Below are 25,590 nucleotides of genomic sequence, written 5' to 3' on the forward strand. Positions count from 1 at the left end.
ACAATCAAGACTGATGGTAAATTGATAAACCATAATATCACGATGTTACACGATCAATCCGGATTGTCAGTTTACCATCAATCTGGCATCTCTGTGGCTCAGTGGTGAGCGCGTTAGTAGCTCAAGCCGGGGGTCGCGGGTTCGAATCCCGCCGACGGAACAAAAAGTTTTCAATGTTCCCGGGTCTGGATGTGTACCTATTAAATATGTGTATGATATAATAAAAATCTTAAATATATGTATGGTATAAAAGTATTAAATATATTTCCGTTGTCTGGTACCTGTAACACAAGTCCTTTAGGTACTTAGCACGGGGCCAGACTGGCGTGGTGTGAAGCGTCCATAGATATTATTATTATTATTATTATTATTATTATCTCATTGCTCCTCTACATTAGTGGCCAGCGTTTACTATGCCAGCGCCCAGCGTTGGCCGATCGAATGGCGCATGCGAATGATGCGATGGCTATGCAATGGTCGCAACGCCTCTACATGATGGCCGTGTTCAGTTGTGATCTAAACGTCGTTCAAGATGAACGTGTAAGCATTAGCCGTTGCGGCAATGCAAAACGTGCGTTTTTAATAATTTATGACTTCACCAGCGGGGCTAAAATGGTCGCTTTGAAGAATCATGATATGAATCACAATATGATTCATTTTTCTATAATCGCAAAATGCAACTCTGCTTGCAATTCATTTCTGTATTTATGTACTGATTTGACATTTGTCAGTTTGACAGTTTTGACAATTCATTTGCTGAATTGATTGAGAGGAATTGCTAAATGTGACCATTTTAGCCCCGCAGATGACCCGGTGAACTTCGTATGACCTCCCTTCTAATATAAAACTTTTCTTGAATTCTACGAATAATTATTTCAAGCCTAAAATTAAAATAATGGTTTATGGTAGTGATGATGATAATCATTATTAATGTAATAATAGCATAATATGCTTTCCGTTCTTAAAACAACGCCGAAACTCCCAAACTTGTATCTTTGGAAAGTCAGGAGTTATGTATTGTATAAGCTTTTAATGTAAAGTTTCATTAAAATCCGTTCAGTAGTTTTTGAGTAAAAGAGTAAAAAGCATCCATACATCCATACAAACTTTCGCCATATTAATATAGCTTCATTCAATATGAGACGGTGAGACCACGTACTCGTCATTTTTAATGAAATTCGTAAATTATTATTATTGTAATACGACGTCCTCAGTCCTCACTCGACCCGCGACCGCGGTCGGGCAGCGACCGTAGTTCGGCCACGTGTAGAGGCGTACCGCCATCGCTGGGCATCATCCTTTGATGTGCGGCCGTAAAACCGACACCGCCGCCATTCCACGGCCATCGCTGGTGCCATCGGCCATCCTACGCCACTGCGTCCTCCCCACTCTGCTGGCTCATCGTGATGGGCCACTACACTGGCCCATCATGTATCTAGCCGCTATCAATCTGAGACGGAGAATTCCCTTAGTAGTCTGTGGTCTGAAATAATTTTGAAATTTGACATCAATTTGACATAAATTATAAATTGTCTATGGTCGATTCGTGACAGTGTTGCCAGATCAGGAGATTTCCCCTTAGATTTAGGGGGTTTTTGACCAAGTTAGAGGCAAAACAGGGGGAAAAATATTTAGGGGAAATTCAAAATACACGTCAAATACAGTTTTTTTGCCAAATATCACGTTCCTAATATTTTTACCATCTTTAAATTACTTGAGCGCCACAACAACTAATCGAGGTCGAGATTCGAGATGTTGAAAAGATGAATATAGTTCGACAAGGCTTTAAATAAATATGTCAATGATGTCAATGGGCCCTTCTGGTAAAGGAGAACTGTCAAAAATGACGTTTTTGTATGAGAGAAGCGTTAGTTCCTTTTCTCGCCACGTATATACTAGTAATCTGTGGTTCATATAAAACCTTGTCGAGCTGCAATAAAGTTTAGTAATATTATATTTTATTGAATATTATAAGAAAAAGTAATTTAGGGGATTTCTAGGGGGAAATCAAATTAGTTCAGGGGTACGGCGCCGAGACCATCTAGCAAGTGGCAACACTGATTCGTGATTTGGCAAGCGTTGAGGCGGCGCCATTTTGTAATTTGTTAATTCATAGTTCTCTTTTGAAGTACCGTATGAGTTTTGAAAATTGAGAATTTGGACAATCAGTAAATAAGAACTACGTATAAAAATATCGTATTGTGAAATTGTGGAAAATGTTTTTATTGTTCATATAAAGATTGCGTAACATAGTTTTAGGTAAGTCGAATAATTTCATGTAACATGAGGTACGCCGTGTTGAGGCTATGCTTATAAATACATGCTGTTAGAGTAATTTACAATTTTGTAATATTACTAGATCACACTAAATAAATATATTTAGTGTGATCTAGTATTTGGTAATACTACAGATACTTTTTAAAGTATCTGTAGTATTACCAAAAACTGCCCATGTAAGAACGCTTACGTTTGAAATTCTATGTATGGGTTCTGTGGTATGGGGTAAAGACGTGGTTCTCATAAAACTTAAAACCACAAAAACTAGCACTGACTACTGAAAAGTAGTTTTTAGTTTAATTATTTACAAACTTGGCAAATGTTTGCACCTTGAAAGGTAAACAGAGATACTCTCAATGAATCCTTTGACTTTTTACTCCATAATAATATAAAATGTTTTGTGTTCATATGTTAAGCCACTTAGACAAGTATGCAGACTTAATGCAGAAGTTACATTTCTTTTATTCACAGATGAAAATATTTTGTGGATAATTTATTTCAAGGTAAATTTTCTAGGTGTCACCTGTCAACATGAGTGTAATAATACGCCTCCAGAACCTTCCGTGGTCAGCAAATGCTCTGGACATTCGTAACTACTTTCGAGGTCTATCTATTCCGGAAGGAGGCGTCCACATCGTAGGAGGAGAGTTAGGAGATGCATTCATAGCCTTCAGGTAGATATACATACAACAAAATACATTCCATGTAATATTTTCTGAAAAATATTACATTATTAGCATTTAAACATTAATGTCTAGGTTATTATTTATGAAATTATTAAATAAACATATAAATACAGTTATATTTTAACTTGCATCACTCAAATGAGTCAACAATTCACAAGGCTTATATGGATTGAAATGTGCGTAAGTAAATATGCCCGACCGTAAATAGCAAACAGCATTATTAGAATGATAGGAAATTATTGATGAATGAAGTTTTGTATTAGTAAAGGCCACGATTTGTTTGATATCAAATGCTACAATGAAGTTATCTCTTATTTATTCAAGCTAGGTATATGAAAAACAAAAATCTACAGCTTAATTACAATAAGTATTTAAAATACAAAACTTTATCTAAAATATAGGCTTCCTTATCTATAGTCACATGCACACACACACACCTAATAAAAGTTGGTAAGTAATAGTAATACTCAATATATGAACTATCTAGCTATTATAATAGTAGCTCAAAATAAATAAAGACTGGTTCTGTGAACCAAATGTTGCTGATCAAACTACATCTCACAGAAATACAATCAAGAAACTTTGGTATATATGCATTACACATAATAATAATAATAATATCTATGGACACTTCACACCACGTCAGTCTGGCCCTGTGCTAAGTACCTGAAGGACTTGTGTTACGGGTATACATATATTTAAGATTTTTATAATAATATGATACACATATTTAATACAAATCCATGACCCAGGAACTATGAAAACTTTTTTGTTCTGTCGGCGGGATTCGAACCCGCGACCCCTTTGAGCTACCAACAGCCCTCCAACTGAGCCACAGAGGTCAATAAAGTTAATATACCTAGCGGAATAGAGAAACGAAGGCCTGAGCAAGCGAGATGTCACTATCAGTAACAGTGCATGGTAAGAAGATACATGACAGCAGAACTCCTTTTTTGACATCTAGTCAGCATTTATTTGCACGTTGACAATTTAATCTCATAGCATTTATGTTCAATCATGCTTGTGTAAGTGTATATGTACACATATTTTTATTTTTTACACGAAGATGTAAACTAATTTCGGTTTCTTTTGACTGCTCGAGATTTTTGCTCTATTCCGCTAGGTACCATATATTAACTTTATGGCCTTACATCATAGGGCATGCAGAAGGCATCACATCATGTGGTGCCTTCTACATGCAGAAAGTAGAAACCAACCTCACTTTTCATTGGATCTGTCTACATTATTTATTTAATCTGAGATTAAAATTTATAAAATAGATTGACCAGTTCTGTAGATTAAAAATAGTATCTACAATATTTAATAGTAAAAGTAAAAATATTGCAGGATAACTTAAAATGAACAGTGAAAACTTAATAGATATTATTAAGTGATTTCTGTAATTCTACAAGCAGTATGTTATAAAAGAGATGATGTTGTGACTATTTGAATATTTTTTTTTTATATTCACAACAAGATATTTACATAGAATTTACATAGAAAGACTAGTTTAGATGATTTATACTGACTTACTTTAAAAAAAATTAAGGCTTCAAACTACACGGTGTTCCTATGAACACTACACTGAATGGAAGTTTCTTGTTATAAAAACAAGAAAATAATCTTATTTTCGTCCGAGTCCTAAAACCAATTAAGATTTACTTATTTATATTTATTTATTCTTAATCCTAAGGCGCAAATGAAAATTAATTTAAGCTTCTTCTGGGATCTTATTTTCGTTTAAAGCTATATGGGCAGTTAACATTCAACCACTGTCGCTGCTCCTGCCGGTGCCGGATATATTTCACTTACATACTTCTGTAGTAACGACATTACTCGAAACTACTTACTACAAGACTCACTTGTCCCGTCGGGCAGCGGCAGCGGCAGCGGCATGAGCGCGAGTGACATTTACATTCTCGTGCTGCCCACTTCCCTGCCCAACAGCGCTGAGTCAGTGTCTATTGTGGCTGAGTGTAAATGTCACATAAAGGAGTGAGCACACTGAGACGGGCCGCAGCGTGTCGGGGCTCATCGCAAAAATCCGCCTCCATACAATTAGTATGGAAACGGAAATCCGCTGCGCCCCGACACAGTGTGCGATACGCGCATCCGCTTCCATACAAATTGTATGGAGGCGGATTTTTGCGATGAGCCCCGGCACGCTGAGCCCCGGCACGGCCCGTCTCAGTGTGCTCACTCCTTTAGGACATACCATACCGTACATTGGTGGTTCTTGTTTCAATTGAAATGCTGTGAGACATTGAAATGTTAACTTTATCCCTCTTACCTTTAAAGATGTTCAAAAGGGTACAAACTAATCATTCAAGGCCACACTATCTTGGTCTCTCATGATGCTTTTTAATCTGCCAGACAAACACAAGCAGACCTTGTATAGTATTTGCTGTGTTTTTATTAACAATGGGATATGTTTCGCCACTTATGAGATAATTTGTAAAAGTTTGTGGACAATTATTAACCTAAGACTAAGAGCCAGTGACTGCCAGACTTTCGTGATTTTATAAAAGCTAAAAGTTTTCCTGTATATGACACCTATATAATAATAATAATAGCTCCCCGGAAGACCGACACGACCGGCGACAGATCAGGCGCAGGACCGACTTTTTACATGCCCATCCGACGCATAGATCATCTTACTTGTCAGACATCAGGTGATCAGCCTGCATTGTCCTAACCAAACTTGGAAATAACATGTTTCCAACGCGGGAATCGAACCCACGACCTCCGAGCCAAGAGCCGCGCTCTATACCACTAGACCACGGAGGCGATAATGACACCTATAGGCGTAAGAACTACCAGCAACTATAGAGTTTCGGTTGAGGTTACTCATCCAGTGAGATCCAGTTCTGAAGGTCTACTTCCATTGCAGGACAGTTAAGACAGTTGCTTCCCGTTGCCAGACCACCTCAAAGTTTAATACTTTTGGGGTGTCTAGCAGTAGAAAACAACTGTCAAATTATGCGGCAGAGGAAGACGACATTCCTACAGTTATCCAGTAGAAATTAAGCTTTGTAGGTACTTTGTCGAAGGTTACCTTAGAAAGTATCCAGTTCTTAAGGCTACAGAACTGAATACCTCCTAAAGTAACCACGACCGGAACTCCTTAGTTGCTGGTAGTTCTTCCATAGGCATCCATTATACGATCATATAAGCGACAGTCAATTCCGTCAAGCATGCATTGTGTTTGACTGATGGTGACTGATGGACTGACGAATGGTATTAGACGGTCACTCAATTCTCTTCAGTTTTATGTCAGTCAAAGCCAACATTTTTCAAAGGTATAATTATTATGTTTCAAATTTTTTTCCTATTTTGTCAGATGTGATAACGCTCACTGAAAATTCGTGACTGATGGTTGCATGAAGCAAACATCAAGATATCCAGATTTTCGTAAATCATCTTCATGCAACCGTCTGTCACGCTCTTACACGGTAGGTTATCCATCAGTTACAGCCATGACTGTGGTAAAACTGACAGCAAAATCTACTGTGCAATGGATGCCGGGGTTAATATTAATACAGGAAAACTTTCACCTTTATTAAAATGTCGAAAGTCTGGTTGTCGCTCATCGCTGTCTCTTGGGTTATATGCCAATAATTTGATCGTGGACCAGTGCTGAATTTATATTTTTTTATGAGAGTAGGCCACTTTGTTTCCGCCGCCCCATGCACATGTACGTAATCTGTACTCTGTAGGAGACTCTATGGACGCTGCCGCCCCCCGGCTGAGGCCTATAACTGCCTATTATAAATCCGGGGATGTCGTGGACTCACTGTTAGTTTACGAACTCGTGAGCCCAATTAATGTATAATTCTTAAGACTCCCGAGAGGTGTCATAAGTAGGACATAATAATTAACAACAGGAATTAGAGAATTGGCTTGCATCACTACTACTACGTAGATACCAGGAGGTTGTCGGGATCACACAAAAGCGAACATGCTGAAAAGATCTTAGGCCGACTGATGACAATTTATTTGTTAAACATGACATGAGACTCAGTACAGTACATACAATTATAGACTTTGAATAGAGCGCCGCGCCGTTTTTGTACAATAATGCAGTTGACTACGGACTCAATTCCAATTTAGGTTCAGAAGATTTGTAGGTGTGGTGAAAAGGGGAAAGTAGGAACTTCCAGTGACAACGCCAACATTCAACCTAGCGGCCACGCACACAGGGAGTAACCTCTTCGACAGCACGCCCTACACAATAGGGCTTAAATGTAAGCCCTCACAATAGGACCGTATAGGAAAAAAGTGCTAATAGTGTCTTAAGATATGCTTGGAGCCTAACTTTACGACGCTGGAGTCACTTTATTTTCGGACAACCGAAGAGGCAAACATTATTTGTCCTCTTTTTTACTCTTGTGGTTTTTTGCCTGAAATGTTTAACGAAACGAATAGCTGCATACGTTTTAGTGCGACTGCCAATGATTTTGTACTTCTCCGTGTCTTAGCCCGTCTGCAAACAATGCAAACTGGAAAATGGTATGCCCAGAAAAATATGAAATGCACGTCTAGCTATTGCGTTGAGGAATGTCACCTCCACATTTTCGAATTGACTTACAGGATACGGTTCTGTAGACACGGTATATTAAACCCTATCATATCAATATTGGTAACCTTTATTTCCATGATGATTAAATGTGAAACAGCCAACTTAGAACGCACCAATATTCTGATGAGCTACTTGAGAAAAACAATTCTCGTTGATTCGTACATTCGTAAAACGTGATGACGAACATAATTAACATCAAGATTTTCTGTAAGAATTGCTTTGGAACTGTTATAAACATTCTCGGAGGATGAAAACGAATGCTAAAGATCTACTGCTGCTATCCTGCCTACACCGCAACGGCAACATTCTTCTAAAATCTACATTGTTACTGAAAAAAAACTTTAATTTAACTTAAGCTATTTTCGGGAAAACTACAAAATAAACCCTATGTAACTAAGATTGCTGAGGAGAACGGGCCTAAGATTGCTGAGCTTCAATGTCTTACTTAATCTACTTTAAAAATAGAACACCTAAAAATTACTGTAACGATTTCTACTAATTAGGTGTTACATCTACTTTCGTTCTTTACTCTCTTTTCTAGGGAATGCACTACCTCTCTTCACCAATCCAATTTAATATTTGTAAGCATAAAGAAGCAGATTTGTTGAACTTATTATTTTAGTCGTAACATAGTTTAACATTGAATGATTAGATATTTGAATTGAATTTTCAACATCTTACAGTATTTATCTACTCAGGACAGCATTCCGTGTCAAGAGTTATGATCTAATCAAGGATCCCCAATCTTTTTTAGCAATAAGTATAGCCCATGTTACTCAGGGTGACTGTAGCTCCAATGGTGAAAGAATTTTTCAAATCGGCACAGTAGTTTTTGAGTTTATTCATTACAAATGTACACACAATTATACAAATCATTCCTCTTTATAATAGTAGTGTAGATCTAAAATTATTATCAGCACACGTAGCACAAACCAAAGGACCAACATAATGTTGTTAAATCGTAGCTTGTAGAATACAGCTTTGTAGAAATTGGCTGAAATATTTTGGTAGACCTTTAGGACATACAGCCGCTGTTTGGGTTTATCAAGGACATACAATTATTTGCGTTTTCGTCAATGAATATTTGATAAATGTACTGTTAACTGTAGCAAGATACTTTCAGCGTATTGATTTTCTCAAGGCTACAAACTGCTTCGAACTTGAATTGCACGGTTTCATCGGGAGCGTCGCGAGATAACAAACAAATTACAAACTCTTGACGGTGTATCGATGATAGGCGATAACATGAGCAGACATTTTAAATACCACTCAATATTCCTAAAATTTAGGACCTTGACTTTTCACGAAAATTGTGCAATCAGCACTGCAGCATTCAGGGTTCTTCTACCGTCGGGACATTCTGAAATTGCGTCAAAAGTTTATCTGTAGCAGCAGTAATAAGTTTGGGAAGCCTTGGCATATTATTTATCTTTCATTTAGGCTCTTTGCGGTCCTCGTGCCCTTTTTAAGGATCTGCCGATTGACATTTCAGGTAAAGCAGCTTTCCAGGAAAGTTAGACGGATGCAGTATAATATTATACCTACACTTTTATTTCACTAGAATCTTGACCTTGATGCTTGCCGGATTGAAAAAAACATGCTCTGCTTGGTTAGCACGGGAATTGAAAATTGTTTCCGATCTTCGTAGACAAAACATAAGTATAGTTTTTTTGATAAAAGATCCTACTTTTAAGTAAATAAGGTCGTAGATTCATTGTCAATGTTATTTTATTTTTAAGTGCATTTTGTGAACTGTTTTTATTACCCATTGTTTAGCGTGGGAAAATTGATAATTCCACCCTCAATGATTCTACATCGCCAAAGCGCTGGACAAATTGTGTAACATTTTATAAAATGTTTATAAATCCGAGCTCGCAAAACAATAGGTCGTAAAAATTGCTCGAAAAACTCACATAAAAAATGATTTCTGTTGTCGATGAATCTTGATGACTTTATTAACTTTAAAACAGGAACTATTTTCCGAGAAACTATAGTTATTTCTTGTCTTTATCTTTTTTTTTCTACATCGACAATCCAAGTGCTAGGATAGCTGGTGTAAGTATATAATATTATCTTGTGAATCGTCTTCCTTTTTTGGCTTACTATTTGGTAGTAGGGTTGTTGAGGAAGTGATTATGAGGAAGAGGAGGAGGAAGAGGAATTGTCACTCGCAAATTTAGAGGATGCGGATGGGGAAGAGGATATTTTTTGAGGAAGAGGATGAGGAATAGGATGATAGGAAATTATAAATACTAGCGGACCCAAACCAAAAGCCTTTGTGCAGTCTGTACATAACTAGGTACATACATTACACAAACAAAATTAAAGGGGAATTTTCCAGTGGACCAAACTATGAATCTATACCGTTCTCAAAACACAGAATAAAGAATCATCAAAATCGGTCCAGGAGTTAAGAGGAGCTCAGTAACATACACAACACACGCACACAAAAATAATCGGCTAAGTGCGAGTCGGACTCGCGCACGAAGGGTTCCGTACCGATATAGAGAAAAAATGTTTTTTGTATGGGGGCCCCTTAATTTTTTATTTTATTTTATTATAAATCATTAAAGTACACATACAATTAAGGACTTTGTGGAAATTTCAAGTGAGTACCTATTGCTATTATTGATTACGAGCAAAAAAGGCCAAAAAAATTAAGTTTGTTGTATGGGAGCCCCCCTTAAGTATTAATTTAATTTTGTTTTTAGTATTTGTTGTTATAGCGGCAACAAAAATACACAATCTGTGAAAATTTCAGAAGGCTAGCTATAGCCGTTCTTGAGATAAAGCTTGGAGACAGACAGACAGACGGACAGACATCGAAGTCTCAGTAATAGGGTCCCGTTTTTATTAATATGAGTGAATGATACAATTCTCTGGCTCTGGCGTGTGCGTTGCCATGATTGGATACGCGATGCGCATGCGCAGCGAAATTCCTCATAAATTCCTCTTAAATTTTGAGGAAGCGATAGCGGAAGAGGATTTTTTTTATTTTTATTTATGAGGATGCGGTAACGGATGAGGAACCTAAAATATTGCGGAAATTCCTCATTATGAGGAAGCGGAAGAGGAATCCTCAGCAACCCTATTTGGTAGGAATAGGCGTACTATAAAGCTGTGCTTTATAAAAGTGTTTTAATTTAATATTCTACGTCTTGATAAATCTATCTAGTATCTTCACAATCAAAAACATAACGAAAAAAATATGCTGATAAGTTTGATCTGTACGGTCTACACTTCCACGTTTTCTCATAATATCGCTGGCCAAAAGCCTTAGTTTTAAATTATTTGACGATCTCTTCTAAAACTCTAAAAACTAGTAACTCGATGTCCTTTTAAATATATATATCACTACTTATTTGAATGCACACACCTACTTCCTCTTAAAAAAATACCAAGCAGAGATTTTCTAAACAAATCACTGTAACTAATTACTTAAACAGAATGAATGTTGCTTACATAAGAAATGGTCGTAATTGACTAATTCAAATTGGTGAGCTCGAGCGACCCGCTAAAACTGGGACGGAGTAAGAAAATTTTGGCAGTAATGCGAGGAGAATGTTAAAAGCCCGAATCTTCTATATATTAATACGTGAGCCAAAAACTTTGTATCCCTTTTGACGAAAAATGGGGAAACGTAGGTGAATGAAATTTTGCACAGTTATAGTTTATATGGTGAAGGAGTGCATCGAGCTAATATTATTTTGAAATTATGCTTTTATCATACATTTTTTTAACAAAATATAAATCATTACACACACTACAACACACACACTAGGGAAAATGACAGATTATTGAGTGACAAGCCTATACATACGAATTATACTCTTTTAATTATGGTTGAAGTCTGTTGACAACAAGGTGACAAATTGAAAATGGGTTATAGTTTTTTTTATTGAATCTTAGATACTATTAGACAATGCTTACACGGCCAGTCTGAGATCAGCTGAGTCTCAGAGACAAGAGTTGAAAAAAATAAATATGAAAATCTTCTTTTACAAAATATATGTAGTAGTCCTAAATATGTCGTTGAAACTGTGGTCGAATTTCGACCATTTGGCGATCTCTAGTACATACAAATTGGCGACTAAATCTTGGTACTTTTTTCCAAACGATATCTAGGAAGATGATGCGCGCTGCGTGAAGGACACGATGGTTGGAATATTTTTCTTCAATTATAGCTCCCAGGCCTCATGAGAGCATCTTAGGGATTTGCGGAAGTTTTCTATGATTTACGTCAATGGAGTAGTTTTTCCACTTTCTGTAGATTAAGATCCTGACTGTAACCAAACAACTTTAACTGGACAGAATTCTACATGGACGAACTTTTCTTTTATAATTCTCTATTTGAAAAATTCTAGATCTAGTTAGCTATCGATTTAGGCCAATATGACTCCTACGAGACCTCCATTAAGGTAATGAAAATATTATGTATCAACAGCCTCACACATCGAATCCGCTCCTGCTTTTTGGAAGTCGGTTAAAAATAGCATGTATCGTCCAAAGAGTCCTGACGTAGTATGATCATGCTGCTATAAATAAGTCCATCCTAAAATATCTAAAAATGTTTCGAGCAGGATTCTTCGAGGATCCAAATCTTTTATGTTAAGTGGTACAAATACAAATTTTTACTTCGTTTATAGCACTCACTGCGTATTGACACAACTTTTTATGTTAATAGCTTTCTAAGTAGGTGACTATTTTTTGATTCTGATCAAAAGAATAGTCACGAATCTGTAAGTAATAAATAATTATATTATGTTATACCTAGTGTATACCAGTAATATTATTTGCGAATAAAAAATTATAAACTTATTAAGTTTTATAAAAGGGAAGAATGATTATGAATTATATTAATATGATTCTATTATAACTTAAAAGGTTCCGCCTCAATTTAGTACATTACAAAATATACTGAAAACTTATGGAGTGTTCGCTTGAACATTGAATTTAAATCTAAATCGACCGTTTGTGGTGTCGTCATGCCATTATACTATCTAAGCTTTAGCAAAATTTGTGTTTATAAAAACTACAATGTTTTGTACATTGTAGTTTTTATAAACACAATAATATAAAATTGCGTGCTATTTCGCATTTAACAAATAAAACTGGATACGCAACTCTGATTCACTTAGATACAAATAGCTTCCAATACGTGGTCTGTTTCGGAAACCAGCCAGCTGCGCCGGAGTAAACACAGGCGCAATATAAAGTTCCTTTTGATTTGCACTTCTTATAACCCTTCCGTCACACTCTGAACGAATAAACAATACGACTGAAGTCGCTGTAGCACTGCTACGTGTCGCCATAGCACTGCTGCATGTCGCCGTAGCACTGCTACGTGTCACCGTAGCACTGCTACGTGTCGCCGTAGATCTGCTACATGTCCCGTAGCACTGCTACGTGTCGCCGTAGCACTGCTACGTGATGCCCTAGCACTTTATTATGGTATAGTGTTGATTATAATTATGTAATTATGTACAGGAACCCTTTAACTTAAGCGTATTTCAACGCCATTGAGCAAGCACAACGCCTCTAGAAAAATGATCGCGTTGAGATAGCGAGAGTAGCAGTCGCAAGAGGGTGAAAGCAGGCAGTGAATGCTGATTTTATCAAATTTAGATTTCGAGCTAGTATCAGTCGAAATTTCACTTTCCGAATGTCGCTTCTGTAAACATATGTAACAATGATAATTAAGGGCCTTAGCCCACGGCGACTTTTTGAAGCGATGCTGTCGCGCGTTTAGCAACAGCATCGCTACTAACACTATAGCCTTGTAAATGAATGGCCAAAATGGGGGTCTGCTTGGAAAAGACGAAAGCAGAAATTTTGATAAGCACTTTGTTTAGACTAGTTATGAGAATAAACATACTTAACGTCCTGCCCCTCCGAGATGAGAAAGAAAGTCCCGTTTTTTGCTTACTCATCCAAAACGGTGCTTCGTACGAAAGAAAGAAGGTACCGTTTTATGCTTACTCATCCAAAACGGTGCTTCGTACGAAATTAAATTCTCTACAACTCTTCTCCTTTACACTTTGCATCTATCTCCAATCATTGCCTCGCTATGAGCTTCTAAAATTCGCCGATTTTTAAAAGTGTGTTTTTTAGGGTTTCGTACCCAAAGGGTAAAAACGGGACCCTATTACTGAGACTTTGATGTCTGTCCGTCGGTTTGTCCGTCTGTCTGTACGTCTGTCTGTCTCCAGGCTGTAACTCAGGAACGGTAATAGGTAGAGAGTTGAAATTTTCACAGATTATATATTTCTGTTACCGCTATAACAATAAATACTTAAAACAAAATTAATTAAATATTTTAGGGGGCTCTCATATAACAAACTTGATTTTTGCAATTTTTCGCTCGACATCTATCACGGCATACCTAAGGTATGCTGAAATGTTCACAAAATACTCAGTTATATTTAAACTTTAATAACTAAAAAAAATTAAATAAAATAAATAAATTGCGAAAAGTATGAGAGCCCCCTAAAATATTTAAATTATTTTGTTTTTAGTATTTATTGTTATAGCGGCAACAGAAATACATAATCTCTGAAAATTTCAACTCTAGCTATTACCGTTCTTGAGTTACAGCACTTACAGCCTGGAAACAGACAAAAGAACAGACAGATTGATTAATCAATATGATCGGATCGGATACTTGGCACGTTACTTTGCGGAAATCCGTAGCTTAAAATTATGTTATTATTATTAGCAATATTCTGCGAAAGAAACCTCAACCAGTAAGTAAATGAGTGAGTGTACGCATAGGCATGCGTACAGCACCTCCGTCCTCTCCCACACTGCATATGCGTACCTACACTTGTGTGTAGCATGCATGGGACCTGCAAATACCACCACCACACAAGCAGTAATGATGTTAGCAAATTCGTGCAAGGCCTCCACCACCATGCAAGTTGAAACACCGGAGGATTCCTCAGGATGTTGACTCTACGAGCAATGTGCGTCAAGTGTCGCCACCGGCCAAATCGCCGCCTTTTATACCCTATCGATCCCCGCTACGGCAAATGATTTCCGCATCCCCGGCGGAATGGGGACTTCGCCAGGGGCATACGAAAATCCCCCAAGCGCGGGGTCTACCCACTAAAACCTCATGGTACTCCAACCCTGGGTCTATCATACGTCATAATATAATCACAGACAGAAATCCTATGAAGAGAAGAGATGTATATTTTACACGGAAATGTATTTAGATGTATCAAAATATTGTGTGTGGGTCTCCAGACGATTTCTATTGGCCTAGGATCCCTTCATAGAAGGACCTTCACTGAGCTGGTTAATGGATGAAAAGCTATGAAAAGTATTTTATATTCAATTACGTATGTCAACAAATTCATTGCAAGTGGGTTGCCTAAAAAATTTCAGTCCAGAATAAAAATTTTTTTGAACATTTCACTGGTTTGGTTAATTGACAAATTCTATACCAATCGAAAGTATGGAGCCCTTAGAATATGAAAACGTTAGGTTGTCTAAGTTTTTCCTATCACAACTCTTGGGTAGGCAGGAAAATCGATACTAGTACAAACCAGAGAAATGTAAATATATTTTTAATTTTTCTTATTCTGGACTGAAATTTTTAGGCAACCCACTTGCAATAAATTTATTAAAATACGTAATTAAATATAAAATACTTTTCTCCCATTAACCAGCTCGGTGAAGGTCGAGAGAAGTTCTAGCGAAACTAGAAGTTTCCGTGGTAGCGGTAGCTTTAATATTCTTTTTTTGCGCAATGATTCGTAGTCTGGAGATTTGAGGACAGCACGATGTTCTTTGACAATAACGCGGAGTATAAAAAGAGCACGAACAGTAGGTATATCTATATCTTTTTATACATTTGCAGTAGAATACCAGATATGCTTCTTCAATATCACTTTCAATATGGACCGCTGTGCTCTTTCCAAGACTATAATTTTAGTGGTAGCTGCTCCTCCCCAAATTGGTATGCAGTAAGATACTACCGACTCGCAAATTGATGTGTAAACCGTTTTCAGTAAGTTCAAAGTAGCAGAGGTACGTAAGTTTTTAAAAATGTTAATAAGTTTCCGGATTCTTTTGGCAGTGTTAACAATATGTTCCTGAAAATCTAGTTTTTCATCAACCGTAACACCTAGGTATTTTATTGAATTAGCTCTACTTAGCTGCCTACAGTTACACTCCACTATCTGCTAACTCTCTATAGGACATGTATGTATTTTAACGTTGAGATTTGCAGTAGGAGCTGATGTTCTAGTTTTATGAAAAAATAATAGTTTTGACTTTGGGACACCCAATGTAATACTCACTCACCATATGTTTGGGAACCCCTGATTTATACGCTTCCGCGCCAACGAGTGATTTGGCTGCTATACCGCGAGATCACAAGTTATTACTGTAATTTAAAGATTTAATATTATTTTTAACAAAAAATTAAAACCGACTTCCAAGGTAAAAACAATAATAACATCCATATTATATGAACTAAAAAGTATTAAATAATTTTTCCTATCTAATAGTGTCTTTTTCCGAATTCGGCTAAAAATCAACTATTTCTGTACTCAATCTTTATCATTTTGAAGTCGGTACCAGATATAGCTGAATCTTCAGTCTGCCAGAATATTTGAAACTTTTGGAACTGGCACCGATTTGTTATGTTCAATTTTTTGAACATAACATCATAACATCATCATCATCATTACCCTGTCGTGATAATGATGATGATGATTATGAATGTAATTTGCATAGTAGTATATGCTTTCAGTTCTTAAAACAGCGCCTAAACCCCAAAACTTGTATCTAAGGAATCCGGAGTTCTCTTAGTATCTTCGGAACCATAGTATATCTCGGTGCAAAATCTTGCGTTTTGGTAGCATATGCTTAAGATGCTTCTCATAAAACCAAAATCACCATATGTTTCCATATAAATTTCGAGGAGTTCCCTCAATTACTCATGGTTGCCATCATTAGGTCACCACTTTTGTGAAAATGGGACCAAATTGGAGTGAAACCCCATACAACAAAACAAAAATTTCGCAAATCGGTTCACAAACGGCGGAGTAATCGTTGAACATACACAAATAAAAAAAAATATCCACAGCCGAACATATATAACATAATAACATAACTTCCTCCTTTTTGGAAGTCGGTTAAATAGTCATTTCGCATTATATGTTTGAACTTGTCATAAAATCTCTTGGGCTCTACCTTTACAGAAGATTATTTTTCCGACCCAAATATCGACCAATAGAATTGCACCATTCGACGTCACGTGGTACAACCTACATGGTATTATACTGATAATTTTTTGAAAATTTTCTCTGGTAGTTGCTATATATAAAAAACAAATTCTAATTCTATTGGCCGACATTTGGGACGGAAAAATAATCCCCCGAATACCACACGAGCTTCAAAATTATCTGGCATTTCCCTCAAGGTTCCCTGCAAACAAATAAAGTCGTCAAATTTTTCAGGAAAAATCTCTCGCGCTTCGCGCTCGTGATTTTTTAACCTGAAAAACTTGACTCCTTCATTTGTTTGCAACGAACCTATCGGGAAATACCCGATAATTTTGAAGCTCTTGTGGTATTATAAGTGACAATTCCAAATTCAAATTAGGTAAATGTGAGATTTTCATTTGTTTTTCTTAGTGTTAAAATGAGTGATTTTAATGAAGGATACATTTTAAAATTTTATTACAAAAAAGGTAAAAATGCAACACAAGCCGCGAAAAAAAATTGTGATGTTTATGGACCTAGTGCCTTTTGTGTGAGAGTAGCGCTAAGCGTTTTCAATCCGGAAATTTTAGCTGAAGAACTGGGGATTGACCACAAAACGGTTTTGGCACATTTGAAAAAAGCTGGCTACACAAAAAAGCTCAATATTTGGGTGCCTCATGATCTCACTGAAAGAAACCTAATGGACCGTGTACTCATTTGTGATTATTTATTACGAACGAACATATTTGACAACTTGACGCAACTTGACGCTCCGTCACTGACGCGTAGGTTTATTCTAAGCTTAAAGCACATTGCCCCAGAACACGATTCATGGAATCATTGTATCACTATTGGAGGATAGCATTGTGTGTAGGCGGGGCTAGCGTTTTGACAGTAGGCTCTTAATGGCAGGTATTACACGTATCAATATTATCATGATTCTAGTATCACGCGATTCACAAGTGTACTGTGATAATATTGATGGTGTAATAGGCGATTCTGCCTATTACACCATCAATATTATCACGGAATCGTGATAATATTGATGCGTGTAATACCTGCCAATGCATCCGCCGTATCTCCTGACCTTGCACCTTCAGATTTCCACCTGTTTCGGTCGCTGCAGAATTCCTTAGGCAGTGTCAGGTTGACATCACAAGAGGACTGCCAAAACCACATGTCGCAGTTTTTTCATCAAAAGCCCCAAAATTTTTATAGCAATGGGATCATGTCCCTACCAACAAGATAGCAAAAAGTTATCGAACAAAATGCCACCTATAGGTGGCATTTTGTCCAGCGGTCGGCAACCTTTTGGCAGGCAAGGGCGTGGGACCCTATTCCCTTCCCTACCCTCCCCTATTCCCTTCCCTTCCCTACCCTCCCCTATTACCCTACTCCCTCTTAAAAGGCCGGCAACGCACCTGCAGCTCTTCTGATGCTGCGAGTGTCCATGGGCGACGGAAGTTGCTTTCCATTAGGTGACCCGTTTGCTCGTTTGCCCCCTTATTTCATAAAATAAAAAATAAAAAACAGCTACGTTCTTAAGAAGATTTGGTAATTAGGTTCTTCTTTATTTGTAACAACTTAACCGAGGCTTATTGGACTTTGGGGGGTTTCGTTAAGAGCGAACTGCCAAATTTTGCTGTGTTTTCTAATAAGTATTACGATCCCGGAAGACGATTGACTAGAATGAAATTAAGATTTATCTAATCATTGTATATTTATCTGATATTTGCCTAGCGGAAAACACGATTCACTTATTTTGACTCGATAATTTTATTTTTCGAATTTATGAACCTTTCTAGGCTTTTCAACAAATATCTGTTAAACTTATTGAGTTACTATCATTAAATAACTAGCACTACTACTAGCTAAAGGAAATTTTAGTATTGTATTTAATTTTTAAGTAATCATCAAAAACAGTTTTGGGACTTACGACCTTTACTTTCGTGCTATAATGCGGGAACCGTTGTTACGCGATATTGTTCACTATTAGCTGCAAAGCACATTGCTCAGGGGCACGTTTCATGGAATCATTATATTATCACGACTAGCGACCCGCCCCGGCTTCGCACGGGTAAAAAATATATAGCCTATGTCACTCACTGAAAAAATGATTAAAATCGATTCAGTAGTTTTTAATCTATACTAATATATATAAAAAGGTAAACTTTGTTTGCTTACTCATAGATCTTCTACTACTACTCGACTAAGAGCTGACGACCAAATCAGTCTTGTAACTTCAGCTGTGTTAAAACTCCGTTAGCTACTTCCCTGAACAACCCTGTAGGCTACGGGAGGAGGAATTTAGAATAAAATTCTGGATGTACGAGTAAAGTCACTGTATATTAACGGAAGTCCACAAATATGTACACTTCAGAAAAAACTACAATAGACTGCCACAAAATTCGCCGACAATTCTCTTTTATATCATACCACGAAAAAACAGTTGAATTTCGAGGCGTCGCTTCGCCATAGACAAAACATAACTTCGTTTCTTTTTTTTACATTTCTTAAAGGTGCAGTACGGTAGCGGTCGCGTCGCCAACAAACCCTTTCTGATAATCTGCGTTCTGGCAGGCCGTGGGCGGTGGTTGTGGGAGTGGTGGGGTGGGGAAAAATGAAAAAAATATGACTGCCTGTCTGACTGTATGACTCCAGGCTGTATCACAAAGACCGCTATAGATAGACTTCTGAAATACAGAACCCTTCGTGCGTGAGTCCGTCTCGCACTTGGCCGGTTATTCTTTATTATCTATGTGAAAAAATTATAAAGTAACATTTACCATCGCAAACACTATTAAGTCGCTAAAACTACATTTTTTCCAATTTTTTCCCAACCCTACTACACCCACACCCACCGCCCATGGCCTTTTTTTTTTTTTTTTTTTTTTTTACGTTGGGGGAATGCATTTACGCATCCCCGGGGCCTGGGGACGACCACCGAGGTATGTGGGACTCCCCGGGGCGGACGTAGTATCCGCACCCGGGACTACCCACTAAAACCCCAACGGTGTTCCTGCTCCTGAAGGGGACTACGGGAAACACGTGATATACGACCGCAGCCCCACCACCTCTGCCTCTTTGGGCTCCACTCATGGAAACACCACATTCCACACCACTCCGCGACGATGCGCTGGAACATCTAGCGCATCGTGGTCTACCCGGGACTCGATGTCATGGGCGACGGCAGCCCCACGCCGACGCCCCGACACCGCCCACGGCCTGCCAGCACGCAGATTATTAGAAAGGGTTGTTCAGGGAAGTAGCAAACGGAGTTTTAATACAGCTGAAACTACATCTTTTTTTCTTTTTTTTCCCCACCCCACTACTCCCACACCCACCCACGGCCTTCCTGCACGCAGATTATCAGAAAGGGTAGCTAACGGAGTTTTAACACAGCTGAAGCTACATGACTGATTTGGTCGTCAGCTCTCCGTCGATACTACTGATAGATCTACATTACTACTCAATAGTCAATACTCTGAATAGATCTAAACTCCTCTGCCGCGAGCGCACCCCCGACCCCGCCTTGGTAACCCCCCCCTTTCGAAACGGGCGTAAATCGCAATATTTTAATTTCGCCATAACTTCTAAACCAAACGTCCAATTTTAATCAATCAAAGACCAAATATTGTCTACATAAACTGTACTTAGAGATGAAATAATTTATTTTGATAAGGATTATTAGCATGAGTAAATTAAATGCGTTTAAATTAGTCCAAAAAAAATCAAGGTTTTTAAATAAAAAAATGGTTGTTGTGCCTCACTTGACATAGATAGGTATAGTGTGTCGCGGACATTTTTGTAGATATAATATAAAATCTACATTTATTTAGAACATTGTATGGTTCTATCTTTTATAGTTTAGGCAGCGTACGCAAAATAAGTAAATTTTCTGGTTGTTTCCGAAAAACTGAAATATCTTACGGAACCCTATATTTTCCAAAATAATAAGCAGCCTATGTTACTCGTAAATAATGTAGCTTTCGAACGGTGAAAGAATTTTTAAAATCGGTCCAGTAGTTTTTGAGCCTATTCATTACAATTAAACAAACAAACAAACAAACAAAGTTTACCTCTTTATAATATTAGTATATATCGGAGGATAGCGGGGTGTGTACTGTATAGGCGGGGCTAGCGTGCTTTGATATTTTTGGTAGCAGGCTCTAATGCATAGGTACCTACTAAATTACTGTTGCAATAATTTGAGGAATATTTTAGTCACGTAAAGTGTCGCCTCGTGACAAATAACGTAAACATGCTTTTTATATATTTTTTAAAGATTCTGAAACACTTTCCAGTGGTATAATCAAATAAATGGGTTTTTTCCTGGTAACAGCTTGTTTTATAATTATAGTAATTAATATGATATTCGAAAAGGACTTTCATGTATTCCGAACTTTTAGACTTTAGTAAGTAGGTATTCCGGTAGCGTGAGGGGTTTGAGGAGCAAGCTGGTGTGTGCAGCGTGGTTGTGCCCGATTATCATAATAAATAATCGGCCAAGTGCGAGCCGGACTCGCGCACTAAGGGTTCCGTACCGTTCGCGTTATAGAGCAAAAATAGGCCAAAAATTGTGTTTTTTGTATGGGAGCCCCTCTTAATTTTTTATTTTATTTTAATATTATAATTAAATATTAAAGTACACATAATTATTACAAAGGACTTTGTGAAAAATTCAAGTGCCTACCTGTTTCCATTATTGACAGAGCAAAAAGGCCAAAAAAAATCACGTTTGTTGTATGGGAGCCCCCCTTTAATATTATTTTTATTTTATTATTAATTACTAAAGTACAAATAAAATTAGGGATTTAGTGAAAATTTCAAGTGTCTACCTGGTGTCTTTATAGCAAAAAAGGCCAAAAAAAAACGTTTGTTGTGTAACCCCCTGTTGTGCCCCTTAAATATTAACAAATTTTTTTGTATTTGCTTTTATAGCGGCAACAGATATACACAATTTGTGAAAATTTCAGAAGTCTAGCTAAAGCGGTTACTGAGATACAGCCTGGAGACATACAGACAGACGGACAGACATCGAAGTCTCAGTAATAGGGTCCCGTTTTGACCCTTTGGGTACGGAACCCTAAAAAGTAATTGTATCCTACTCTCCCCTTATATCCCTTTCATTAATTCCTTGGAGATATAGATATAGAGTTACTATAGCAGTTTTTAGTAACTAGTAAACCTACCCTCACAGAATTAATCTTGACTTGACTCTCAAAGTTACATTCATTATCGATAAAATTAATGCTAAGTATAAAAGATTTCAAGTCACTAGTGTCGCAATGTAAATTCGATTTACAATAAACCATAAGAATAGTGAATAGTAGTTGATGTAGGAAACGATATACGGATAGGTTTAAATATTTAAACTAACCATATGGATAGATAGGTAGGAAAGTACTAGTCCAGCTATACTCAACCTGCGGCTTGCGGCCCGGCCGGACTTTATCGGTGGCCCGCCCGATAATTTTAGACATCAAAACTAAAACATGTTTGTGGCCCGTATGAAAAAAGGTTGAGTACCGCTGTACTAGACCCAAATCTTCTTTGCTGTAAAATAAGCATATTTACCTACTCTCATCAAAATTCAAAAAGTCAATATGGGAAATACTGTTTACGCCTTGTGAATTTTGAACTTCTGAAATGTACTCGATTGAAAATTTTAAGTAAGTACTTACCTTTGTATTGAACTTTTAACTTAGAAGCAATTTATTTATTCTACAACAGCACCGACGAAGACGCTCGCCAGGCGATGATGCTCGATGGGGGGAAAATCAAAGAGATACAAGTGAAGCTCCTGCTGAGCTCGCGCTCCGAGATGCACAAGGTGATCGAGACGGCGCGGCAGACCGTGCCCATCCTAAGCCTCGCCCCGCCCGTCGCCGCGCCCTCGCCCGCGCCCGCCCCCCTCGCCGCGCCCGCGCTGCAGCCCGCGCCGCCCACCATCTCGCCCTTCTCCGTGCTCACCCCCGGCGGCCTGTCCGGCTTCGGCATCCCCGGGCTGGGCAACCCCCAGGAAATACCGCAGCCGGCCGTCATCGAGCCGCCCCAGCCCCTTCTGATAAGCCCCAACTCCAGAACTCCCGACGAGGAGGAGAACGACGACAAATCGGAAACGAAGCGTACCAAAGACCGACGCCGCACCAAATCTCGATCTAGGTCCAGAGACCGCGACCGCAAGGATCGAAAACGGGACCGCCGAGATAGGTCGCGATCTAGGGATAGAAGACGCAGGGATAGAAGTCGGAGTAGAGAAAGAAGGGACCGGAAACGGGACAGAAAAGATAGGAGTCGCTCGAGAGAACGGACCCCTAGACGTTCTCGCGATAAACGTCGATCGCCCCAAAGCTCGCAGGAGAGGTCGACGGCCGATAAAGTGAACGACGGTCCGCCACAAACGAGTATGCACGGGTTTCCTAATGCAATGAATCCGATGCTCAACAATGGCCAACCGCAGATGGGAATGCTCAATCAGCCCATGCTGAGCGGACCGGGCGGACAGAACAGGTTCGCAGATCCCACGCTAAAGGAAGCTTTTAACAAATTGCAGGAACTCGGTAAGAAAAGAAATCCGAACGCCTTCCAGGGCGATCAGAGCAACGCCGGCGGCCGACCCGGACCCGGACTCGGCAGAGGTGGCAGCAATAACGCTCGCGGCGGCGGAAATGCGCGCAGGGACGCTCGACAATCACGATTCGACGACCAACCTCGAGACTGTTGCGTGGCAATAAGAAATGCTCCCAATCACACCAGCTACGGCGACGTAAGAAGGTTTTTCCCGTTCATGATAGATAAACACGGTATCAAAATGATTAACGACAATATGGGTCGACGAACAGGAAACATATATGTGAGGTTTTGCGATTCTCGCTCGAAGCAGTTGGCGCTGCAGAGGCAACTCAACGAGCTGAAAGGTGAGATCGTCACCGTCGAGAGTTTGGACGACGAGCTGTACGATTCTGCCGTCGACTCGTATCTCCCGTACCGCGACGACAACGACGACCACGAGCTAAATTCTGTTGTCGATCAAGACAATCGCCGACCCGCTTTTACGTTTAGCGTTCTGAAGCTAGCCGACCTGCCGCATTTTGTCAAAGAACACGATATCGTTAAGGCTTTCAGTGAATTTTCACTACTGTCGATCCTGCTCAACGATTGTCGTCTGACTCGTACTAAGATCGCATTCGTTCAGTTCGTGAAGCCCGAGGACGCTCGAAAGGCCTTGGAGCGCAAGGAGAGTTATCTTTTCGGACGACGCCAGCCCGTCATAACGCCCGTCACCGACGACGAGTACGAAAACGAGAAGAACGCTAACGATAAAATAGAGACTCAAAATAATCGTCCAAAGGACAACGAGCCGGCGGTACCCCGGGATCCCCGGCAGCGGCGACAGAACGACAACGGCCCCGGGCCTCACGTGCAGCAGCAGCAGCAGCCGATGCTCTTCGCTCCTAACGGTCCGTTCCAGCAAAACTTCAACCCGGGCTTCGGCAACCCGCAGTTCGCCGGCTACCCGAGCGGGAACATGGACCCGAGGGCGGCCGCGGCCAACTGGGCCAACCAGAACATGGCCCAGCCGGTCCGAGGTATGCCCGTCAACAATTCTCAGGTCATCAATTTGGACGCGGACGACGAGCCCCTCGACTGCGTTCTCATGAAGGGTCTGCCCCGCGAGGCCACCGATAGAACTATATTAGACTTCCTTTCCGATACCGGGGCGGTTCCCGCTAGAATTCACCTGATGCTCGACCCCACCGGCCGGCCCTCCGGGGACTGCTTCTGCGAATTCCGAACCTCCCAGGACGCGAGACAGGCGGCCACCAAGCACGGGAGCAACTTGGAAGGAAATCGTATTACCGTAGATTTGGTCATGCGCAGCGTGGTGGAGGAGGCGCTCGAGGGGCCGAAGGAGATCCGACGAGAGAACGAAGTGTACGGAAACGGCCCCCCGCTCCTTAACACCCCCCCGATGGTCCCGCAGATGTTCGACGGGCCCCAGAACTTCACGGGTCGCGGCGGCTTCCGGGGCCGCGGGTTCCAGCGAGGCGGCGTGGAGCGCGGCGGCTACGGCCGGGGGGGCTTCGACCCGAGCCGGGGTGGCTACAGGGGGCGGGGCGGGTGGAACGAGCGCGGGCGAGGCTTCGATCGCGGCAGGGGGCGGGGCTTCGGTCGGGGCCGGGGCGGCTACGGCGGCGGTGACAGTCGGGAGCCGGCGCGGCCTGACGACGAGGACTCCGCGCTCGAGGACTTCGGCGCGCCGGGCTGCGTGGTGGGCATGGAGAACGTGCCGTTCCGCGCCGCCGTCGACGACATCCTGGCCTTCTTCGCCGACTTCAACCTGACGCAGGACGACGTGATCCGGCGCTACAACGAGCGCGGCCAGCCCACGGGCGACGCGCGCGTGGCCTTCCCCACCCCGATGCTCGCGCAGCGCGCAGTCAACACCCTCAACATGAACCAGATCTTCGATAGGCGCGTGTCCCTAACGCTGCTCTAGTGCCGGTCCTCGTCCGAAAGCGACAGCTCGCTGGACTAGCTCCAAAAGACATCCAAAGTGTTAAGCGTTATACCCACCGTGGTATTAAGTAGGTATTCGAGTGTTACTCGCTACGAGGTTAGCGGACTTTATGAAATTATTGCAATTAATGAAAGTTTAGGTGTATTGTATAGACTATAGGGTAATGTAATAAAAATAGTTTGTTAAAATCGGCTATTTTATTTACTACGAACTGAGTAACATTTGTATAAAAATATATTTCTAATAAACGACCTACAATGAAGTCTTGTTTATAATAAAATCATTAACTCGAAAAAAAAGTGATTTTTATTG

The 25,590-nt window shown here is 39.9% G+C and overlaps 1 protein-coding gene across 1 annotated transcript; it reads left to right on the plus strand.

Annotated features, from left to right (window-relative positions):
* Positions 1-2,074: 2,074 nt before the first annotated feature.
* On the plus strand, positions 2,075-25,535 carry LOC121727818. The gene is made up of 3 exons (XM_042115828.1): positions 2,075-2,259; positions 2,794-2,951; positions 22,488-25,535. The coding sequence occupies exons 2-3, from the start codon at positions 2,809-2,811 to the stop codon at positions 25,255-25,257; spliced, it is 2,913 nt and encodes a 970-aa protein (XP_041971762.1). The 5' UTR covers positions 2,075-2,259; positions 2,794-2,808; the 3' UTR covers positions 25,258-25,535.
* The last annotated feature ends 55 nt before the right edge of the window (positions 25,536-25,590 follow it).

The sequence above is a fragment of the Aricia agestis genome, chromosome 6 (assembly GCF_905147365.1).
Source record: "Aricia agestis chromosome 6, ilAriAges1.1, whole genome shotgun sequence".
Lineage (NCBI taxonomy): Eukaryota > Metazoa > Arthropoda > Insecta > Lepidoptera > Lycaenidae > Aricia > Aricia agestis.

Bases quoted from the DNA above. Each gene is read 5' to 3' on its own strand.
- LOC121727818 (XM_042115828.1), top strand. From the start codon at position 2,809: ATGAGTGTAATAATACGCCTCCAGAACCTTCCGTGGTCAGCAAATGCT. The intron at 2,952-22,487 runs GTAGATATACAT...ATTCTACAACAG, and splicing joins GATGCATTCATAGCCTTCAG to CACCGACGAAGACGCTCGCC.